Source organism: Magallana gigas, chromosome 8 (assembly GCF_963853765.1).
Source record: "Magallana gigas chromosome 8, xbMagGiga1.1, whole genome shotgun sequence".
Lineage (NCBI taxonomy): Eukaryota > Metazoa > Mollusca > Bivalvia > Ostreida > Ostreidae > Magallana > Magallana gigas.
The window spans coordinates 18,689,926-18,712,943 of NC_088860.1; the positions used below are offsets into that span (position 1 = coordinate 18,689,926).

At 34.1% G+C, this 23,018-nt stretch overlaps 4 protein-coding genes across 9 annotated transcripts in view; 2 read left to right on the forward strand and 2 right to left on the reverse strand.

Moving 5' to 3' along the window:
• The first annotated feature begins 4,064 nt into the window (after window positions 1-4,064).
• Window positions 4,065-7,164, forward strand: LOC117689867 (uncharacterized). The gene is made up of 7 exons (XM_066070328.1): window positions 4,065-4,176; window positions 4,284-4,748; window positions 4,859-5,012; window positions 5,139-5,255; window positions 5,342-5,560; window positions 5,662-6,185; window positions 6,509-7,164. The coding sequence occupies exons 2-3, from the start codon at window positions 4,346-4,348 to the stop codon at window positions 4,930-4,932; spliced, it is 477 nt and encodes a 158-aa protein (XP_065926400.1). The 5' UTR covers window positions 4,065-4,176; window positions 4,284-4,345; the 3' UTR covers window positions 4,933-5,012; window positions 5,139-5,255; window positions 5,342-5,560; window positions 5,662-6,185; window positions 6,509-7,164.
• Window positions 7,131-9,775, reverse strand: LOC105346403 (ATP-dependent DNA helicase RecQ). Of its 2 annotated transcripts, XM_066070325.1 has the most exons (5): window positions 9,635-9,770; window positions 9,106-9,455; window positions 8,634-8,886; window positions 8,170-8,362; window positions 7,131-8,004 (listed from the first exon to the last, which is right to left on the reverse strand). In XM_066070325.1, exons 2-5 carry the CDS (start codon window positions 9,407-9,409, stop codon window positions 7,375-7,377), a joined length of 1,380 nt encoding a protein of 459 aa, XP_065926397.1. In that variant the 5' UTR covers window positions 9,410-9,455; window positions 9,635-9,770; the 3' UTR covers window positions 7,131-7,374. The 2 variants fall into 2 exon arrangements, with proteins under 2 accessions (XP_065926397.1, XP_011453251.4); XM_011454949.4 differs by having other exon boundaries at window positions 9,106-9,775.
• Window positions 9,776-9,800: 25 nt separating this feature from the next.
• The window catches only part of LOC117689865 (uncharacterized), a 37,212-nt gene continuing 23,994 nt past the window's right edge, over window positions 9,801-23,018 (forward strand). For 3 of the 5 annotated variants that reach the window (XR_010708899.1, XR_010708903.1, XR_010708900.1), the window contains exon 1: window positions 9,821-10,014. Coding sequence is in view for 1 of the 5 variants with exons in the window: in XM_066070321.1 (XP_065926393.1) it covers window positions 10,358-13,399 (3,042 nt within the window). In the remaining 4 variants the exon portion in view is untranslated. Of the gene's footprint in view, window positions 10,015-10,354; window positions 13,583-23,018 lie in introns of those variants that run through there. The other 2 variants (XR_010708898.1, XM_066070321.1) reach the window with 2 other exon arrangements.
• Window positions 15,267-19,414, reverse strand: LOC117682369 (uncharacterized). Its single transcript, XM_066070326.1, has 2 exons — window positions 18,127-19,414; window positions 15,267-16,489 (listed from the first exon to the last, which is right to left on the reverse strand). Exons 1-2 carry the CDS (start codon window positions 18,184-18,186, stop codon window positions 15,293-15,295), a joined length of 1,257 nt encoding a protein of 418 aa, XP_065926398.1. The 5' UTR covers window positions 18,187-19,414; the 3' UTR covers window positions 15,267-15,292.

Genomic DNA, 23,018 nt, shown 5'->3' on the forward strand with positions numbered 1-23,018 from the left:
ATTAGAAGTCTAGCTTAGCTTGTATCGAATATACTCTTGGTACAGTTTTTCAATGCAACTCTTTATTATTACATCCACAAAGTATGATTCCCTCTATTTCTTACGGAAATTGATCTATTGAAACTGACAGGACTACATGTAGTTACTTTTACTTACACTTTATGATGATCAGATCAGTACATTAATTTTTTATAAGAAAGACGAAATATAAACAATAAAATGCTTTCCTAAATAATTCATGTAACAATTCATGATAATTCATTGCGGTCATTGCACAGGGGCTCGTCACGAAGTTTTTCAACCTTTTATATCTTCGCGACGAGCCCCTGTGAAATTACAAAACCCGCTAATGCGGGTTATATATGTATTTTTCTGCATTGTCGCTACCTTCATATCCAGCATGGGTCACCAAAGAAACCTTTATTGTATATATATAAATCACTAACTAGAATTTAATCAAACTTTGTACTTTATATAGACCAAAGTTTAGATGTGCATACATTTGCTGAAATTTTTTGTGATTATTTTCTGCGAGTTATGCCCCTTTAATTATTTTGTGTGTTTTTAAAATGCGTACCCTGCAATTCATTATGTGGGCACATGAGCTTGCTCGTGTTCTCTATTTAACATAAATGAGAGGTGTGAAAATTCCTTTAAAAAATTTGTAGGTGATCAGTAATGTAAAGGTCTTGTGGCCGCGCTCATTGGCTGATAAGGATTATCGCTGACGCAGAATTCAAATGTCTCGAGGAACGCAAAACAGATCACCGAGTGCAGTACGTATCATAGACGGTTTATTCTCTTTGCATACATACATTCAGCACAGGGGCTTGGTTGTTGGATAGTGAATTTCCTAATTATTTGTTCCCGAAGAAAAAAATGATTAAAATTAGTAATCTTATGTGTATTTCTGTGTATTGCAATAAATAAATTCACTGAAATCCCCCGTTTCAGTCATGTTAAAAAAGTGTATTCAATGTAGGCTACATTAAAAAAAGTAAAGGGACGACACTCGCCATCTTGGATTTATAGGGGGTCCTCGTTTCAAGCTATGTTTTAAACAAGTTCTTCCATTTCTCCAACGATTTCTGACGAGATCTAGGTTGGAAAATATTCAAATGACTTATTCCTATCGTCTGACTATATCTGTATGCTGCATAATAAACACATCATTCCGAAATGTACTAGATACTTGCCAAACTTATCGAAAGCAAAGTTTACTTTTGAGTGACGTAAATTCTCTATATAATCACTGAGATGTTCCGAAAATATATGATAAATCGAGAGAGAGAGCAAAAATTCCGCGAAAAGATGTTCCTCTTGGTTTATCCAATGCTTTCGGATCTCCTCAGTGATTACATGGAGAGTTTGCATCAACTTCCGTTGCTTTCGATAAGTTTGGCGAGTATCTAGTACATTTCGGAACGATGTGATTATTATGCAGCGTACAGATGTAGTCAGACGATAGGAATAAGTCATTTTAACATTTTCCAACCTAGATCTCGTCAGAAATCGTCGGAGAAATGGAAGAACTTGTTTAAAACATAGCTTGAAACGAGGACCCCCTATAAATCCAAGATGGCGAGTGTCGTCCCTTTACTTTTTTTAATGTACATTGAATACACTTTTTTTAACATGACTGAAACGGGGGATTTCAGTGAATTTATTTATTGCAATACACAGAAATACACATAAGATTACCAATTTTAATCATTTTTTTCTTCGGGAACAAATAATTAGGAAATTCACTATCCAACAACACTTTTTTTAACATGACTGAAACGGGGGATTTCAGTGAATTTATTTATTGCAATACACAGAAATACACATATTAAGATTACCAATTTTAATCATTTTTTTCTTCGGGAACAAATAATTACGAAAATTCACTATCCAACAACCAAGCCCCTGTGGTTCGAGCTACTTTCAGTAGTCAAGTGTAAACAAAATGGCGTCCTCACATCAGTGCGTATCGTGTGGGGATATGAAACGTCGTCTCTCTCCATTGAATGGATTCAAGTTAAATTCCAAGCATGATACATTGACAAAGATATCGTCGTTTTTGGACTTACACAGAGAAAAAATAGATTTTTCTAGCGTGTTTATGTGTGATCCTTGTTACAAGAAGATCTTAACATTTGATGCATTTCAGACAGAGGCACGAAGTCAGGCTATTAAAGTAATTAAGTTACAGCGTTCAAAAAGGCTTTCAACAACAACGCCAGAAAAATCTTTAAAAAGATACAAGGTAGCCGATCAAATCTTGACATCAGTGGAAAAGGTAAGTTACTGTTTATCATGTTTATATATGTCTAATCTAACTTTTCTTCATGTATAATGCTGTCAAATGACACGTACAATCTTTCACTCTAAATTAACACAACTCGATTAAATTCCTCAGATTTTTGGTGGGGTTTCCGGTGCAAATTAATTAAGTTGTAATTATGTAGAATTGCAATTGACACTCATATTTTGTATTAAACTAGATCAAACAAGTGAGTACACCAAAGCGCCAGTCTGTGGTGGAACAGTTGGTGTCATCTGTGGAGAAACTGCGGCTAAGAAATGAACATGGTCAGACAAAATCAAGAAAATCTCTGTTTACATGTGATCATGAAGAAGAAGATATAACAAAATTTGATCATGATCATCTAGCATATACATTAAAAAGAAACAGAAAGTCAAGATAAAAAGAAAAACCCAGAGGAAATAAAGAAAATATTTGAAAAGGCTCCCAATGAAACTTACTCGCATTATGTTCTTCACGTAAAAAATTTTATGCAGAAAATGAAGATTCCTGGAGTAAGTGTTTTAAGTCAAAACACTCCCCAGGACCTCACTAACCCCTGTCTTTTCACTGAAGCTGTCCAGGAAATAATATCAAACTGTGAATTTCTGTACGATATTCTTAATGCAGCATTAGGTGACAAAATTTCAGAAACATCTAAAATCGCCATCATTGCTACAGTGTATGGGATGTTTTTGCACAGTAACAACAACAAAATATCAGCTGTACAGCGACTGTTCACATCAGCAGCTATCAGATATCATGCTGATAACAAGGTATTTAACAGTTGTTGCTTATAGGTATTTAAAGTTTGTCTTGTTCGCTTACTATTTAAAAGTTTTATATTTAAATTATCAAATATCTTGTTCATAATTCTGTAGTTGCATATATGCATGTTTTAATTTAGATAGATTTTATGATTTGAATATGCAGCCACAAAATTTAAATTTTATACAATTTTAATTATTACAAAAAATGACTGGAAAGTGGAAACTACTGGTATATAATAATGCATATTCAATTCTAAGAGAATATACTTGTTATATGTATATCTCTAAAATATTTGATTGTTAAATGCATTTTCTATTTTCAGAGTTAACTTTGCTTATTTTCTATTGTAGCTAGTTTGTTGAAGAATTTTTATTCTTAAATTTCAGTTGTATTGCAAAAAGCAAAATGGTGAAAATGAAACCTTTTGTATTTGCAATTTACTTCTGAAATGATATATTCATCAGATCATGGGATACAAAGCATACTGTACTCCAGTTCTGTAAGCAGTTCACAGAGAAAAACGCCATACAATATACTTTTTTACATAGCAGGTTCTCGATATTGTAATGTTTTGTCATCTAATCCAATATCATATTTTCAACTGGTGGTTGTCCACTCATCTATATTCTGTATAATTCATTGTCATCATTATTGTGTGGAATTTCATTTGTATTGAAAGAAAAATAACTCTGTGTGACTGACTATATCATTTTAGCGCTACTAATTTTTAACACGCAGTTCTGCAACTGCACGAGACAATGTTTGCATGAATTCATTGCATGAATTTAATTGACCATGCATCCCAATATTAACATACATTCCTTGAAAAGGTGAGTTTTTATTTAATGTTGTTGATAACGGTATAAACTCCTGAGTTTTTATTTATATCTGCAAGGTACTCTAATTTGCAGCCTTTGTATAATAATAAATTTTAATTCACTTAATATAAATATAGTTTGTGCGAGACTTTTTATATTGAAGAATAATGGTGAATTTTTTATAGCTTCTTGGTGTTCTTAATAAAGTTCACATAATACTGTCTGACAATTCCAAGCAACAGCTTCTGGACTCATTTGCCACTCATTCTGAAGAAAACTTAATCCAAACAATATCCTCAGGTAAACTTTATAAATGCAATTGCTTTGCATGGTTAAAAAAAGTTCCTCATATAGCTACCAGGTATTGCCTATATGCTCTTACAAAATAAATTCCTTCTTCTTGTTAGGCATTGATGGAAAATTGAATGGTGACAACTTGGACCTTCGCGTAGACACCAATGATGTGAGAATGAACAACAAGGCCAAGGACTACCATTTCTTTGCATCAGACTGGGTTGCAGATCGAGTATCAGCTAAACTAGAAGACCTGAATGAAAGATCCCCAGTGGGCGACAGTAATCAGTTATCATATATGAACTTCATCCCAACACCAGCAGAGAATATTCAATTCAAGAATTACCTTAAAGTCCTACTTGGAAGAAAAATTGTGTACCACATGCCAGAGTTTAAGTGGATGGACAAAGTTATTCCAGATCATATTCCACACAATCTGCAACAGGAGATGTCAACAGCATCCCAAATATTTATGCTTCCAGTTCTTTTAAAAAACGAGGCATGCTACTCTGATTGTCTTCACATACTAGATAGTTATGTTGAGGACATGAACAGAATCTATGCTAAAGCTGGTAGAGGTAATTTTTGTTTAATGTTAAACACTAGCAATATTATCATAAATATTTAGACAATAGTGTTAAAGGTGTTCTTTAAAATTATTTAAGCACTCATTTATTTTATTTCATAGGAGGTGAACTTGATAAGTTACAAGTCCCAGTGGGTGGCGATCAGCTTACCAGGGTACGACTTGAGGGGCACTAAGGAAAGGTGCACATACTGCTGTTGAAAGATTAAATCCCTTCATCATTGAATTATTTCACACCCTGCAAGATTTTTTAGAAGTAATATGATTGATATATTACTTTGATTTGCTCTCTAGCTAAAAATGTTGTTGTATCATGGTACTGAACATACGATTATAATTATACAAAATATATTACATATATTATTGGAATTTTTTTCCATAGAAATTATGCAAAAAGTTTTTAAAGCTAAACAAGGCTACGGATAAAGCTACACTAGCACACCTGAAAATGGTCATCCAGAGGAGCAATGTCAATGGAAAGGTTAAAGTTCATTTCAAGGTATAAACATAATCTCTATATTTAATTACCCCACCAAAAGTATCTAGTTCAAACACACTGCATTTCATTTTTGTAAAATTCAACAGGCACATGAGCAATTTGTGGATTGTGCTGGGACTGCTTATCTACTATCCCTGGTAATAGAACTCTTTGGAATGCAGAATCTGCATGATTCGCCAATCCATGATAGCATCCCAGATAATGTGAAGATGCTTCATCTGGAGAGAAGAGGTGACATTTTCAGTACTGTTATGGACCGTGTATTGAGGAAAACCTTCATTCCACCATTGCAGCAAGACACAGAGGTATGGTATATATGAAAATTAAGTAGTATGAATAACACTTAAAAACAAATAGGTACCGGTATTTATATACCTAATTAATATTGTAAATTCAATTTTAATAGGAGAATGGTCAGCCTAGAAGTTTAGTAGTGCAAGTTTGCGCAGGAAATATGAACCCATGTCAGATAGAATCACCTGTAAATGAAAACCAAATTACCATCAAAATATCAATCGGTGAAGAATTGTACCATCTTAAGGCAAGTACTGATCAAGTACGTAATGGATGTACTTTCAACTTATCAGACAGACAAATACCAGTTACAGAGAAAGAAGTTAAACCACCTTCTGATGAACTGCACAACTATACCATAAACTTTCTCAACTGGTTTTTTGCTTCTTGTACCCTGCAAGATGCAATTTCGGAAGGTAACATATACCTAACCAACATACCCTGAAATATATGATGCCACTCTTCTACTCCCATTCTTCTTTGTCCAAGTACATGACTGAGTGCATAGACTATGTTCTGAAAACTGAAACTCTATTGACACCAAAAATGGCACTGAAAGTTAGGGCAGCATCTTTCATAAACCCAACTGGAAGGCCGGGACACAACAAAGCTGCTGATATTGAAAAAGAAAATCAGGTTAAAATGTTAAAGGATTTGATTCGGGGTCTAGGTGCAAATAAAACAGAAAATGGAATTGGGTTTATCCCTTCAACTATTTTTAGAATCGGTAGGACAACAAAGAAGTGCCATTAAAATTAAAAGTTCCTTTATTAGCAGACTACATAAAAAAATAATGAAGCTATGTATTATTATGAACATCATACTTGTAAGTGAGGATCATTTTTCCTGTAAGTATATTAAGCAAAATGTGATTTAACCTGAAAGTGTATGGAACTATTTTGTGTTATTTGATGCTTCACTGATAGGCAGGAGTTTACTACTTTCACTTTCTTTTTCAGGGGTTGACGTAAACAGACGGATTTTGCGGGAAAACGAATCTGACATCAAACCACGAAACTCGGACCGAAGATGGACAACTTGTGTAGCTTCAGTTTGAGGGATCACTCGTTGCTGAACGAAAATTAGGGAGAATTCTGTGTGACATTATGTTAACATTACAGGCTATGGAAAATGTATTAGTGGACTATACCCAATTGTGAAAATTTCCAAAGTGGCACCAGTTATTCACAGCATTTCCGACAACCTTTGTGCAATGACATCGACACAGAATTTTCACACAACTCACAAAGCCCGACCATGTGACCAAGATGTTCAACAGATCTTAGACATTTTAAAGAACAACAATCCATGGCAAAACACTCCTGGTCCAAAAGTCCATATAGTTTTAATCAACAAAATTTTGAAATGTGTGTTATGAACACTGTTGACAGACTTAAACGAGGTGTTCCTACCACTGACGACAGAGAAAGTGATGATGATGATGAATAAATGGATTTGTTTTGATTTATATATCTAATTGCAGATGTAAATATTGAATATTTACAATTACCTGTGTTTACTACACACATGAGTTTTTCTTTACAGGAATGCAGTATATGGTTCAATAACAATTAAAACAAATTTTGATAATATTGCATATTTATTCACACACACTGTAGTGCATGCAGTAATAAGACTGTCTACATTTTATTGCTTTCTGTTTAACACAACTACCCAAAGGCAATGTCCAATTGAAAGGATATATCTGCATTTGCAATACAGTTTTTATATTGTCATATTTGCTTTAATACAGTAATTAAGATTTTTAAATACAAATGAACCATACTTCATACAAGTAGGAAGCAACAAAAAAGCATACACAAATTCACTTCTTCTGACAATTAGAGCAACAATTTTCTGGTGAACCACAATAAAGAACATTTGAAAACCCAAAATATTGCAACAGATGTTTTCTTAAACATGTACATTTATTTAAGCAAAATTTTCTGATTTCTTCTGAGAGACCTTTTCTGTTCGGTGCAATGTCACTCATATTATAATACAAAATAGCAGTGGCTTGTTGACCATTATGACCTGCTCTACCAATCTCTTGTAAATATTTCTCAAGGGTTGTTGGAGGCTGAAAGTGAATGACACGAGATATGCCAGGTGCATTTAAACCCATTCCAAGAGGAACAGTGGCAAATATTAATCTTAATGTAGGATTTTCTTTACGTAATTGACAAACTATATGAGCTTTCATTTTACTTGTATAGTCTTTATGAAATTGAGCAAATAACCTGTTTTCAGGGATAGGGTCATGGACTGGAAAATATGAAAATTCACCTAAAAAATCTTCAATGTATTGATAACAATAACCCAAAGCTTCTAATTGATTAATATACACTATAGTTAAAGGAAAACAAGAAAGCAAGTCGCGCAACTCCTGGGCTAGGGGGTGCAGCAATTCATCCAGTTTTTCATATTTTCTGATGTTTGGAAGGCGTGTCTGTATCTGTTTGATTTAAAACAAAAATTACATTGGAAGAAAACAACCCTGTATACAGTATATCTTTGCATGTAGAATATTGGTACTGTTGACAGATTTAATAACAGAATGTTCAAATAACAAAAGTCTATATTTTCAATTTTTCTCACATAGGATAATCACATTGTGTACCTCAAGTTTAATATTAGGACGGTCTGGATTTACAGTGATGGTTGTAGTGTCTGTGAACTGTAGGTCATCTACAAGTTCTTTGATTGCTGTTGGTGTTGCTGTTGTTGTCATAGCAAGATGCACAGTGTCTGGTAGGGGGAAAATACATACCAACTCGGACAACTTCTTGAATGCCTTGCGAAATGACATTCCCCTAAAAAAAAATTGTGGTAAACATGAAAATTAAATTTTCTTTGCATGACATACCTATAAATTGTAATGTTTAAAATGTCAATTCCTTTAAAAACTTGATAATAATTGTTATTATTTATTAATGTCATATATGTAATCTACTTCCGGTTTATCCAGCAAGAATGTAATGGACAATTATTGTAAATAATTATATATAATCTAAATTTTATTAATTTATTTCAAGAGACAAGCACTTAACGCTAGGTAATATTTTTTAATGAATAAATGCACACCATTCTGACATCATATGAACTTCATCAATCACAACAGCACAGACTCTCTGCTTGTACAGTTTGGATCTCAGCATTGATGAGATATTCTTGTTGTTAAGCAGAGTTTCAGGGTGAGCGTAGATTATGTTGTACGCTCCTCTCTGCAAATCTATTAGGGATGTGGAACATGATACATGGACATCCGTTTTATCTTGGTCATCATCTGAATCGTTTTCTTCTTCGCCTCTTAATTTGTAAGTGCTTCCATGGGTACCTAACTGACAGATTTATAAATTTTATTCATTGGACATCAGAATCAGCAATTTGGAGACAAAATTTGCTTATTAAAATAGGAAATCCTACAGTGGGTTGGCTGGTTTTAACTTTGTATTGCAGAGAAAGGAAATACAAATCAACACTCTTTCAGTCGTACAATGTTTTTTAGCAGAATAAATGTTAATACACTGTACAAATGTCAATCAATATCACATACCTTCACAATTCAAAAAACAGGCTTTAATTCCTTTTTCACATAGAGTCATCACTTGGTCTTGCATTAATGACGTCAAAGGACTCACAACAAGGGTAATTAATGGGTATTGTAGACCTCGTTTGCACTGAAACAGCCATGGAAGACACTGGAAAATCACACTTTTGCCACATCCAGTTGGCATAACTGAGACACAATCATGTCCATTATATAATGCACGAAGTGTTTCAAGTTGCTTGTCTTTCAAAGAAAAGTCCAAGTCCAACGCTTTGGAAGCAAATACAACACAGTCTTCAAAAGAGGTCATGTTCTCTGTCGTGACACTGTCGTCTGCGCGTAAGTAAGCAGTAACCCTGTATGTAAACAAATCTATTTGAACTATTTTTTACGATCGCATACACACTTAAGATTACTTAAAAATTAAAAATATATTACAATAAAAAACAACTTTTCATTCAACTTAAGGCGATTTGATGCATTAAATAATAAATTTAATGATAAATTTTAACGGATTCAACTTTAGTTGCTTCACCCCTGGCAAATGCGCGCTTCCGGCGAATAATTGCATCGATTTGATGCAATCACTACGCTCCATCGGTATCCGAGTCAATGTTAGCTTGATGACGTGACCTCTAAATATAGAATGTTGGATAATCTGATTGGCTGGTTTATTGCGCATGAGCAGGATTGCTAAAAGTTTATAAAAGACGGGGAGAAACGATGTTTTATCCTCTTGCTGTTAACATTTGAACAGAAAACACACTTCATGTCATTCTGTTTTTTGATTGTTAGAGTTGGGCGGAAGTAGGTTATTTTACCGGAAGATTTAATAAAAGGCGATTTTCAGTAAGGAAATATTTTTGTTGGATTCATTTCAAGTTGAAAAGGAAGGATAAATTTGTACTGTCCCTAGTAAGTGATATAATTTTATTGCTGCTAAAACAAACCCTTTTTTAATTTAAAATCTTACAAATAAAAAGGTAACAGTTTTAGCCAAAAGAAAAAACTAATTAAAATCATCCTCACTTGCTTGTAGAGAGCCTGACCTATATAATTTTAAAAAAATATGCGAATTAAAATTAACAGTGAAAAAAGTGTTATGTTTTTGGCGGTTTTTATACTTAAATCGCAATTTGATAAAATGATTCAATGGATAAAAACAAAAACACGAGTCAACATTACCGTGGATAGTAAATATTTAACATTGACCAACAATACACACAAAGTAATAACGATTCAAAGTTTTGAACAGCGGATGAAAAAAATTTTTAATGTCGACCTTCAGAGAGTAACAAACAAGGACATGAAAGGCATTAAAGATATCTGCAAGTGGTCTATACTTGGATACGACGCCGTAAAACCTTTCCAAAAAGATGGAAAACCTTTCCAAAAAGATGGAAAACCTTTCCAAAAAGAAGAAGACTGTCAAAGGAAAATGGTTGGATTCATTGAAATGTTATACAAAAGTAACAAAAAGGGGCCTTATCAATGTAATATCGGGCAAGTTAGAATTGCACAGGACGTTTCCAGTTCATCACCTTATAAGCAGTATTGGTTTGCACAATGTAGTTCTTTTCATCGATCGCGAGATCATGTATGTAACGAACACGAGTTGATGGAAAAGATAGTCAAGGATAATGAAAATCTTTACGAGGTGGTGCGAGATGAAAAAAGACGCCATTATTTTGACGTAGAATGGATGAGCGATCGAAGCGAATCAAACAAAAATAACAAACTCTATATCGTATTAGACTTGTTTGACCGCTTTCTTAAACTTTGGCACTATAATGTAAAATCCAATCTTTTCGTAACAAAGGGGTCCAGAAACAAGAAAATAATTAACCGTGATACCGGGTTAGAAGAAGTAAAATACAAACATTCATACCATGTTATTTACGAAACTCTTCTTTTTAAAAATAAAGAAGAGCATGCTTCTTTTATGAAAGCTTTTAAGAGTTGGGTTTCAGAGCAAAAAGACGGAGAGAAAATAGAAGAAATTTCGGATTACAAAATCTTGTCCAAAAGAATGTATAATTTTGCCTATGACGGCGCCGTTTATACTAAAAACAGGTTGATGAGACTTCCCGGGCAGACGAAACCGGAGGCAGATTGTTCTCCGTTTGAGATAGTAGAGGAATTAGAGGGGTACGAATGTTTGCTGGATCCCATTTTTATTTCCGGTCGATTTGCTACAAATTACGTGATGGTAAAACTTCCCAAAGATGAAGAATTTCAAAGATTAATTCACATGGAGGACCCTTTTACGCCAAGGCAAAAACAGCATTACATTGACACGGTGCTACCGAGCAGAGACGATGATCGGTGTTTAAAAGACGTTGAAACCATGGAATATTTTGAGAATCTTAAAGTAAATCATTGGTTCGAAATAAATGGAAAAATGCTACGTCACCAAAATTTCGATTGGTATTTTCGATTCTTAAATGCCGTGATTGCCATCTACGATCCGCCCAAAGAACACGTCATTCAATGGATGAACCATTTACTGCCTGACAAGGCTGAGAGAAACTACGATTTCATTTTTTCTAAAATTGATCTTATATCTCGGTCAAAACACATGGCGTTTTTAAAAAGGATCGGTTTGAACATCGATGTGTCTTCTGTTCCAACCAAAGTATACAATGAGTACATGTACCAACCCGTTTGGAAAAAAGGCATTCCAGAAATGCTGTGCAAACCAATGCCAACGTTCAACGAGGTCACAGACTTTTCGTGTTTAGACCTGAACAACAAAAGCGTCGTTGAATTAATTTCGGGTATAATGGGCTCCGGAAAAACCCACCATGCAATACAATTGATAAAAAAACTACCATCGGGATCAAAGGTATTGTACGTGATAGGAAGAAGAAAACTGGCTGAAGAACTGAGGAAGAGAATTAAAGAGGGGTTATCCGTTAAAGATAACGTAGAAATAGTAACCTCGCCCCCGACCTATTTTAATGAAGAAGGAACAACCGTTCACGTGGTCGTAATCAATTCACTTGGCAAGGTCAAAGATAACGATTACGACCTCGTGGTGATTGACGAAGCCGAGACCACTATGGGAAATTTAGAAATGGAGGACGTGCATCCATTTGAAACTTTAGACCTTCTTGGGGAATTTGTTTCCAGCTTAAGGTCTAAAGTCTTGATTATGGATGCCATGTTTAGTACTTCTACACTCATTCTTACAAGAGGCATGTGCGAAATGTTGAAACATGGGGAAGAATGTAATTTTCCAGTCCGATTGTCTTCTCCCGAAAGTTTACAACAATTTCAAAGAGTGGGTGAAAAAAAATCCATAAATGCTTTGCAATTAGTTGCCGGTCCTGTCCAATCCAAAGTCATCGTACCGCTATTTAACGATAAATACACATTTGGAAAGTACATAGAAGTCATGGACGACAATACAAGGACCCCCTTGAACTATGGTAACGCATTTTTATTAAACATGATGCACCACGTGCATGATCAGGGGAAAAAAATTGCCGTTGCCGTTCCTACAAGGGTGTGGGTCGACACCATTGTAAAATTGTTTAGCAACAAAAGAGTTCTCGCTATTCAGAGCAATTCGACCTTTAACTCCAACATCCCTGATTTCTTAAAGTACGACGTGGTCGTTTACACATCGGCCATATCAGCAGGACACTCCATCGACATTCGCAATCATTTTTATTGCGTCTATGGAGTGATTTCTAATGTGAACAAAAATGCAGAATGGGTCACCCCTCCCATCGGAGAAATGTTACAGATGATTGGAAGAGTACGTCATCCCATTTCAAACCAAATATTTCTAACGCTAGACACGGTATCAAGAGGAAACACAATTAGAAAAAATAAATTGTATCACCCTTTTACAAACACCCCGTACTTGGCAATGATGTATAACAAAAAAATGTTTACCAACAATTTGTCCCTACTCTCCTATGTTGAATTCGAGTATTTGACCATCAAATGGATAACAGAAAAAGCGTTCCCAAAAAGTACGGTGAACAAAGACTTTTGTTTAAGTTTAACCAACATTAAGAGGACCATCCGCAATTCTAAAGAACAAATAAAGCATGCCAAGCAACCTGATAAAAAGACGGAAATATGGGGAAAACTTAGAAGACCCAATCTTTTTTACAGATTAGGATTTAAAAATCGTCTCGAATGCATTCCTCAATGTAAGGATGTATTTGAAGAAGAGGAAAAGTTAACGGGCCTAAAACTGGAACACGACGCTATTGCCGAAGACCAATATGTGATTACCGGCATTGTTGAGCCAAAAAAAGGGATGAGAACGAAAGTGGTTGAGTGATGACAACGAAAACAATTCATGTTTTGTATACAATGTACAAAATGTTTTGTAAAAACTTGAAAACACCGAAAAAAGAAGAATTGGAACAATCTTTTGTACAAAATAACTAATTAAAATCAATTGTCTATGAAACTGAGACTGAGTAGGCTGAATTCAGTAAATAAGATGTCTCAACATTTAAAATGTGTCTTTTGTGTTATTTATTACTTGTCCGGAAGATTTTTGTTATGTCCTGACACCATGATATGCATAATACAATATATGATAAATTCAATTTGGTTTTAAGTACTTTAAGTACTTTGTTTTTTAACAAGTGGTGCTTGAGAAAATCCACTTTTTTAAAAATGACCCATATGTAGCATGGTCAAGTAATGTGGGCGCATGAGCTTGCTCGTGTTCTTTATTTAACATAAATGAGGGGTGAGAGAATTCCTTCAAAAACTCCCAAACTTCAATGTTGGACTCGGTAAAAGTTATTTTCTGCCGTTGTTCAATAGTATGAAGAAAGAACAAGAAATACAAAAAGAATCTAGTAACTGACAACCTTTTTAATCAGTGGCATATACATGTACCGGGTATAGGTATATATTTTTATCATTTTTATTTTTTGACAAAAATAGGTCTATAATCCCATAATCTCTCCCTTCTCACTCGCATATCTCTCTCTGCTTGTGGGGAGCCTTATCTACATATTTTTTGTAATATTAAAGTATTTAAGCTTTTAAAAAAATAGACTATTATACACTGTTGAAAATTAAAAGAATCCTCCTGTAGTTAACATTTGAACAGAAAACACCCTTCATATCGTCCTATTTATTGATTATTAGAATTGGGCGGAAATAGTTTTTTAATACCAGAAGTTTTAATTAAAGGCGATTTTAAGTAAGGAAAGATATTTGTTGGATTCATTTTGAGTTGACGAAGAAAAGATGAATTTGTAGTGTCTCTAGTAAGAGATATAATTTTATTGCTGCTAAAACAAACCCTTCCCTTTTTTTATTTAAAGTGTTACCTTTTTTGATTCATCTCTTAAATATATGTATGCATCAAAATAACCAAAAAAGTCACAGTTTGAGCAATTAAAAAAATGTCCTAAATATCATCCCCATTTGCTTGTGGGGAGCCCTATCTACATATTTTCTGTAATATTGAAGTATATAGGCTAAAAAACAAAAATATACTAATATACACTGTTGATAATAAATAAAATCCTCTTGCAGTTAATATTTGAATATAAAAACACCCTTCATGTCGTCCTGTTTATTAATTATTAGAGTTGGGCGGAAATAGTTTATAATACCAGAAGTTTTAATTAAAGGCGATTTTAGTGAGGAAAGATATTTGTTGGATTCATTTTGAGTTGACGAAGAAAAGAAAAGATAAATTTGTAGTGTCCCTAGTAAGTGATATAATTTTATTGCTGCTAAAACAAACCCTCCCCTTTTTTTATTTAAAGTTGTTACCTTTTATGATTTATCCCTTTAATTGATAAATTAAAGGAGACTTACTTGTAAGGCGAACTTTGATTGAAATTCTCCGAGGCATTCAGGAACGTGGGGGCAGGTGAGATATGCTTGCTAGTTCCCAGATCAGTATTTAAAGAATCATGTGATCAATCGAAAACTGAATAATAATTTGAATAAATTGCAAATTAATAACAAAACTTATATAAGGGTGGGACAGGGTCGGGCACCTGCCCCCACGTTCCTGAATGCCTCGGAGAATTTCAAACAAAGTTCGCCTTACAAGTAAGTCTCCTTTAATTTATCAATTCTCCTTCGGCATCCAGTCACGTGGTGTCATGTGAGACTTTAAAGTCGATTGATACATGATTAAAGGATAAAGTAAAAACGTACTTCCAAGACAATTACAATATTTATTTGTACAATGCGACTATTTCTTCATTTTTGACAAAATTCCTGAAGAAAAACAAACATCACTTTCAATGTTTTTGTCATAATATTTCGCAAAAGTCTGAGCAGATGTCCAACCAACACTGTCCATGATCGTAGTAATCGGAACACCTGATGATTTCGCCGCACTCGAAGATGCCGCCCGAGTGCTGTGCGCCTTATAGATATCAGTATCTATCTTGGCGTTCTGTAAACACAACTTAAGCCACCTAGCTAAAGTATCAGTAGATACCGCTTTATACGGCTTTTGAGTTGAAATTAACAATTGAGAAACATTATTTCTAAACACCTTTGTTCTATCTAAGTAATCTAAAATACAAGAAACAACACAAATACAAGGATTATCTACATAATGCTTAAATTGAAGAGGTTTCAAATGAAAACCTGGTCTGCTCTGTTTCATTAATTCCTTAACATCAAAAATTATTACAGAAGAATGCTCATTGACAGTCATAAACTCAATGTTTAACGCTTTCAATGTCTGCAGTCTTTGTCCTGAAACTAAGGCCAATAGCATGACCAATTTCATTGATAAACTTAATAATGACATGTGTCGGTTTTTGCCTAAACTAACTAAATAATCTAACACTTGTCTAACATCCCATGTACTGGAATAACGTGGGAAACTGGGATTTATGTTAAACACTCCTCTCATAAATCTTTTGACTAACGAATGTTCCCCTAAATTCGAGTCATCATCTAAACAGACAAAGGAAGATAAAGCACTCCTTGCTGTATTTAACGCACTATAACTAAGTCCTGATTTATGAAGTGAAGTTAAATATTCAATTACCAAGTTCACAGAAACTTTATCAGATCGATCAACTTTCCCATCTATGAACTGAAACCATTTGTTTATATAAATGCCATACTGTTTATGAGTAGACCTTCGCCAGGACTTCATAATGATTGAAACTGATTCCTCTGATAAACCGCGTCCCTCGTATAATTGCCGGACACATGACAAGCGAGGAGGTGGAGTTTGTTGTGAAGCGAGTGAATCGCAGACAGCCGATTCGGTAACTTCAATGTCTTTGAGCTGTTCGGAATCTTTATGGGCGGAGCTACACACATCCTCATTAGCACCGGAAACCATAACTGTGTTTCCCAACACGGAACAATTAAAATTCCTTCGGCCCTGTCTTGCTTTATTTTCTGTAACACTCTGTCTATAATGCTGAAAGGAGGAAATGCATAAATGGTAGAAAACTGTTGCCAATTAATTGTGAATGCATCAAAAGCTAACGATCCTGGGTCAGGATTTTTTAACTGAGTGTTTATACGAGATGCAAATAAATCAACACTTGGAAAAAATAATCTTTTACACAATGCATCAAATATATTTGAATTCAACATCCATTCTGTGTCGTCTCTAAATTTCCGACTCTCAAAATCTGCCTCAATGTTATCTTTACCCGGCAAATAAGCCGCTGAAATCCATATGTCGTTAGCTTTAGCTAATAGCCAAATTTTTCTTGTAATATCATTACATTTTGAAGATCTTGTTGACCCGAAATGATTGATACAAGCAACAGCAGTTGAATTGTCAATATGAATCTTTATATGTTTTCCACAAAGAATTGATAAAAAACTCTTCAGTCTTAAAAAGACTGCGTACAATTCTAAATAATTAATATTCGGGGCATAAGCAACCTCTGATTCTGTCCAATTACCCCCAGTTTTAGAATCACGTAATACTGCGCCCCATCCGGATAACGATGCATCCGTGAATAACTCAATTTGAGGATTAATACGTCTTATCGGAGCACAAGTGTTCAACACAGTGTCATAAAACCACATCATATCATAATAAGCCCTCTCTGATAATTTCATAGGAGAATCAAAATTTCCAAAACTCTTTGACAATGCTTCAATCTTCTCAATTTCAATCGTCTTAGAAAACAACATTCCGTAAGGAATTGCCACTGAATAAGCAGTTAATAATCCCAAGAGTTCTGAAATATTGCGAATTGTGTACGAATTTTGTTGAATAAACTTAATCTTTTGTCGCAAAGTAGCTATCTTCTTATCAGTCAGACTTATTGTCATTTCAACAGAATTAATTTCAAATCCTAAAAATGCAAATGACTGCGTAGGTTTAAAAATAGACTTCTCTTCATGTATGATAAATCCCAATTTTTTCAAAAGATCACATGTGTAGAACACATTGTCTACACATTCTTTAAACGTTGCACCCTGTAAATACACATCGTCAATGTAAACTACAGAGATAAATCCTTTTGATCTTAACGAAGCAAATACTGGCTTTAACAATTTTGTAAAAACTCTTGGTGCCGAACTTAGTCCCATTGCCAGACATGTGTATTCCATAACATTGCCCTTCCAAATAAATCTCATAAATTTTCTAAACTCGTGGTGCACATTAACCGTGTAGTATGCGTCTTTCAAATCGATCTTAGCCATGTAACAATTCTGAGTCATAATATTTAAAACAGACTGAAAATGTTCCATTTTGAAATGTTTGTACACAACAAATTCATTGAGATCTTTAAGATTTAAAATAAGTCTAAAGGATCCGTCGGATTTTGGTACCGTGAAAACCGTAGATATAAATTGATCATCACAATGGTTAGCTTTGCGAATAATGCCCTTCTTCTCGAAGGAAAGAATGAGATCTTCAATTATTTCTGAATCACGCTTACAAGCAACTGTGGGTCTAGCCCTTGTCTGATATGGAATTTCACTAAATTCAATTTTATATCCTCTAACAATATCAAGAATATAAGTATCTGATGTCAATTCTTGCCAGTATTTTATATACTTTGATATACGACCAGCAATGTGTGCACTGACCTGCGAGTCTAGAACTTCTTTGCTTTGTAAGGGGTCCGCACACTGCTGCCCTTGTTCCATACGGATGACTGGGTGTTGTCTCGGGTTTGTTTTCCCCACCCCGTCTTTCCCTTCTTGGATCCATTTGTCCAAGAAGGCCTTGATCCTAAAAAAGGCTTTGTTGACGATTGATATTTGTCAACTTTCTTTCCAACTTTGTTGGCTTCCTGAATCAATTTTAGTTGATCGGCAATGTTATCTCCAAAAAGCATTTCCGTCACCGGAACCTGGTTAGAACACAAGGATCTATAATCCGTGTGCAGATCAGGCTTGATGTTGTTCCTTCGATATTCATTCATGTCATCATTAGCCATAGAAAGGAGAACCACGGTATCTATTAGACTTTCGATTAGCGGTGAAATTTCCTCATTTTCGCCTTTTGGATCCTTTTCAACCAGTTTTTCCAGAACATACGCAACAGGTCCAAAAGCCCGGAGAAGAGAGGATTGTGTTTTCTGAAATTCAATATCCTTTGATCTCGTAGTCGTCGAAATCTTTCTCCAAATTTCGGGATTAACCCTCGGAGTAGAGAGGTAATCACAATTTTCGGGCCGAGGATTCTTCTCCAATAGATCAGTTCTTCTTTTTTCATCATCCTTTTTTGTTTGCCGATCGCGAACAATAGATTTCAGAATTTTAGATAGTTCTGAATTAATACACGGCCCCGTCTTTTCGGAAGAAGTGAATTTGTCTGAAAGTTTAGACAAAATTGAAATATTACCGTCTGGCTTAGTTTCCTCTCTATCTTGCGAAGAGTTTCCTTCTACAGAGAGATTATCTATCTCTATATCATCGTTAGATGATTTTCTTTTCTTGGTAGCGGGCTCCTCACAAAAAGTGTCAATCCGCGCATTTGTGGATTTGATTTCCTCAATCACCAAAGACTGAAATTCTTGAAACTGTCTTTGTTGTGATTCGATCAGAAACTTTATCGAATCGCTTAATGACTCCGGAACAGATTGCTGTTCCTTTATCGGAGTACTTGTTTTTTGAGGACTTCCGAGATTACTCGGGGCATTTGCCACCTCAGTAGATATATCCAAATGTTCGTCAACTTCCAATTCTTTAGCCAATCTTTGCAGTAACGAATCAGTCATATTTCACAATGTAAAATTCCGCGTAAATTAAATTTCACGATAACAATTATAACCAAAGCACGTGCGCTCGCACTGGGAATAGCAGCAAAACTGATCTGGGAACTAGCAAGCATATCTCACATGACACCACGTGACTGGATGCCGAAGGAGAATATATGTATACATCAAAATAATAAAAAAAAGTCACAGTTTAAGCATAATAAAAAAGGTTATTGAAAAGCATCCTCATTTGCTTGTTTGGAGCCTTATTTACATAGTTTTTGCTAATTAGAATATAGAATAAGAAAAAAAATATACTAATTACATAATATCAATGTTGATTATGAAAAAAAAAATCCTCTTGCAGTTAACATTTAAACAGAAAACACCCTTCATGTCGTCCTGTTTATTGATTATTAGAGTTGGGTTGAAATAGTTTATAATACCAGAAGTTTTAATTAAAGGCGATTTTAAGTGAGGAAAGATATTTGTTGGATTCATTTTGAGTTGACGAAGAAAAGATAAATTTGTAGTGTAGTTAAAACGCCTCTGTCCTTTCTGGATCTATTATACACTACGAGCACGAAACAGCGACGAGCACTGTTATCGACCATGACACCATCTCAAATGCCGACTTTGTGCGAGGTGATGTTTAATGTTTACAAGGGGAATATTCCGGTCTCTAAGCAGTACATAAAAACTCTGTATCCATACAAAAATGTCATAAGTACCCTTGTGAGCAGAACAGTGAACAAGTCTCAAAGTAAAAAGTTTTTGTTAAAGCATCAGAGCATCATACCTCGTCTGATCAAACCTGCACTACATCTTTTTCAAAATGGCTCAAGAACTAGTACTCGTTCCAAAGGAAAAATACCCAAAACTGATTCAATGGAAGGATCATCCCCCGAAGAGTATGGAGACAATCTTGGAGACGGAGAAGGACGCACCTACTGACAAAGATATTCCCACTCAGATGCTCGTTCTCGAAATCTTGGAACACGTTATTCCAATTAAATTTCAGAATAAAGCCAAAGGATTGCTTAAATTCTTATCTCAGTACGGCGGTGACGTATTGTCTTGGAAAGACAATGGAAATTTGATTTACAAAGACAGCGCCATCGAAGGCTCGCATATCACCGATTTGCTGAAACATGCGCTGACCCCTTATTCAAAAGGAACTCCTACCGGATATCGACAATTTTATCAAGCATTGAAGGACATTCAAACTCCAACATCTTTCATCCACAATAAGGAAATGATGAAACGTTCCGAAGAACAGAGCGGCAGTGGATATGTAGTTAAAAAACAAACTAACGGAGCGCCTCCTAACTATCAACCTCCAAAGAAAAAAACAGTGACTAAAACAAACATAAAGTGGCTCAAGTTTTAAAAAAGCGTGTACATTAGAAGTTGATAAACCAGACCAATATATTTATCTATTTTCATGTTCTACAATCTTTATCTTTTTTCATGTCCAACAACCTAATATATGAAATGTGTATGAAAATAAACATTACTGAAAGAAAAGAATAACACTTATTAATTTTACTTTTTCTTTATTAAAGCCTAATGTAGAAAGAAACTAGTGTGAAAAAAAATCATCGTTTATATATATACAATTCCAAAAACGCCATTTGAAACAATAAAATATACATGTGTTTATGTCATTAATATTTCATGCAAAACATTTATATGAAACCTTTAAAAACTAATGAAAAAAGATGACTTTTTATTAAAAAAACAAACAACAACAAAAATACATTATAATACATCTGTAAAATAAAAATAACTTTATTTTTTCAATACACTTGAGTAAAAAAACTAAAGGCATTAAATAAAGTTTATTTTAAAAATCTTTCAAATGAAATTTGTTGAGGGTATTTATCAAAATTCTTTTTTTTTTTGTTCATAGAAGATTTTCCATAATGAAGAGATTTATTTTGATCTTTTTACTTACTTAAAAGTATTTTTATGTCATTAATGATATTTCAAGCAAAGTATTTATAAGAAACCTTTAAAAAGTAATGAAGAAAGATGATTTTGTATTTTAAAAAAAAACAACAACAAATATACTATTCTTAACAAAAAATATCTATGCACCTATTATACCGTCACATCATTGTAAACCCTCCAAAAACTTTCTTATAAATATTTTTTTAGCAAAATGTAGATCGTTAAATAATTGTTCTTAATTATGTTTTTAATCAATCAAAGTAAATGGTTACACTTTCATATCGATGTAACAGAAAAACATCTTTTTGAAAAAGTTCGTAATTGTTTAAACAAACGGACATAGTTTTTAGTCTACACTCACTTTTTATATTCTTCCATCCTCTCTTGAAAAAAAGAGTCAAAGTAAACATTATATATCAAATCAATACGCGTCAGATTTTACAGTCGAAAAGTTTCACTAAAATAAACATTTTTTTTTATCTAAGTTCAGTTGACCTTTTATAACTTCATTTGATATCGGTAAAAAAGATTATTTTTCTGTTGAACTCTTTTCCTAAAATGGGCTCTATCAATGGCATAATTCATCCATTCACCTTTCCTATCTTCGTATGGAACTAACAGAGTGTGAACATTATTGTCAATATGAACTTTTTTTTTCCATTGATAACTCTCTCTGCCTTGCATTCATCGTGTTTCATATCAGGCGCTCACTGAGCCATAACTGTACGTTTTAATAAAATTTCTAAGATCCCAGCTGTCGGCAAAATCGTAACCGTTTCGGGTCACTTTTCTAAAATCTCCTTTACCGACTTGTCAAACCAACGTCAAACCAACGACTTTGATTCAATTTTCCACATCAATGAATAAACTAAAAATCTTTTGCGCATGCTCATTATCTTGTATAATTATCAACTCTATAATTAATATATTTCTATGCGAACTCTATAACAATACCTTTCTAAATATAACGATAACAAAAAAGCTGTGTACAGAACCTTTTCTATAAATAGCTATATCATCACCTCTATATTCAATCCTCCAATGAGAACACAACCTCTTTAAATTTACTGTTCTAAAAAGTCCCCCTCTATAAGGCCTCAATAGTAACTACGTCATCACCTCTATATTCAATCCTCTTATGAAAACACGGCCTCTATATTGCTACCTTTTTCTAAAAATAGTGATGAAAAATCACCTCTATAATACAACCTCTCTAAAACAACCAATCAGAAACAACCTCTATAATTGCACTGTTCTTAAAATACCCTCTAGGAGACCCTATCAATTACGTCATCACCTAAAACCTCACCTCTTTATCACGGTACATGCTGCCCATCTCTTAAATATATGTATGCATAAAATTAAATATATATAAGCATAAACATAACCAAAAAAGTTACAGTTTGAGCAATGAAAAAAAAGTAACTAAACATCATCCTCATTTGCTTGTTTTGAGCCATATCTACATATAAGCTAAAAAGGAGAATTATACTGATACACACTGTTGATAATGAAAAAAAAATATCCTCTTGCAGTTCACATTTGAACAAAAAACACCCTTCATGTCGTCCTGTTTTTTGATTATTAGAGTTGGGTGGACATAGTTTATAATACCAGAAGTTTTAATTAAAGGCGATTTTAAGTGAGGAAAGATATTTGTTGGATTCATTTTGAGTTGACGAAGAGAAGATCAATTTGTGGTGTTTCTAGTAAGTGATATAATTTTATTGCTGCTAAAACAAACCCATCCCATTTTTTATTTAAAGTGTTACCTTTTTCGATTCATCTATATGTATGGATCAAAATAACCAAAAAAGTCACAGT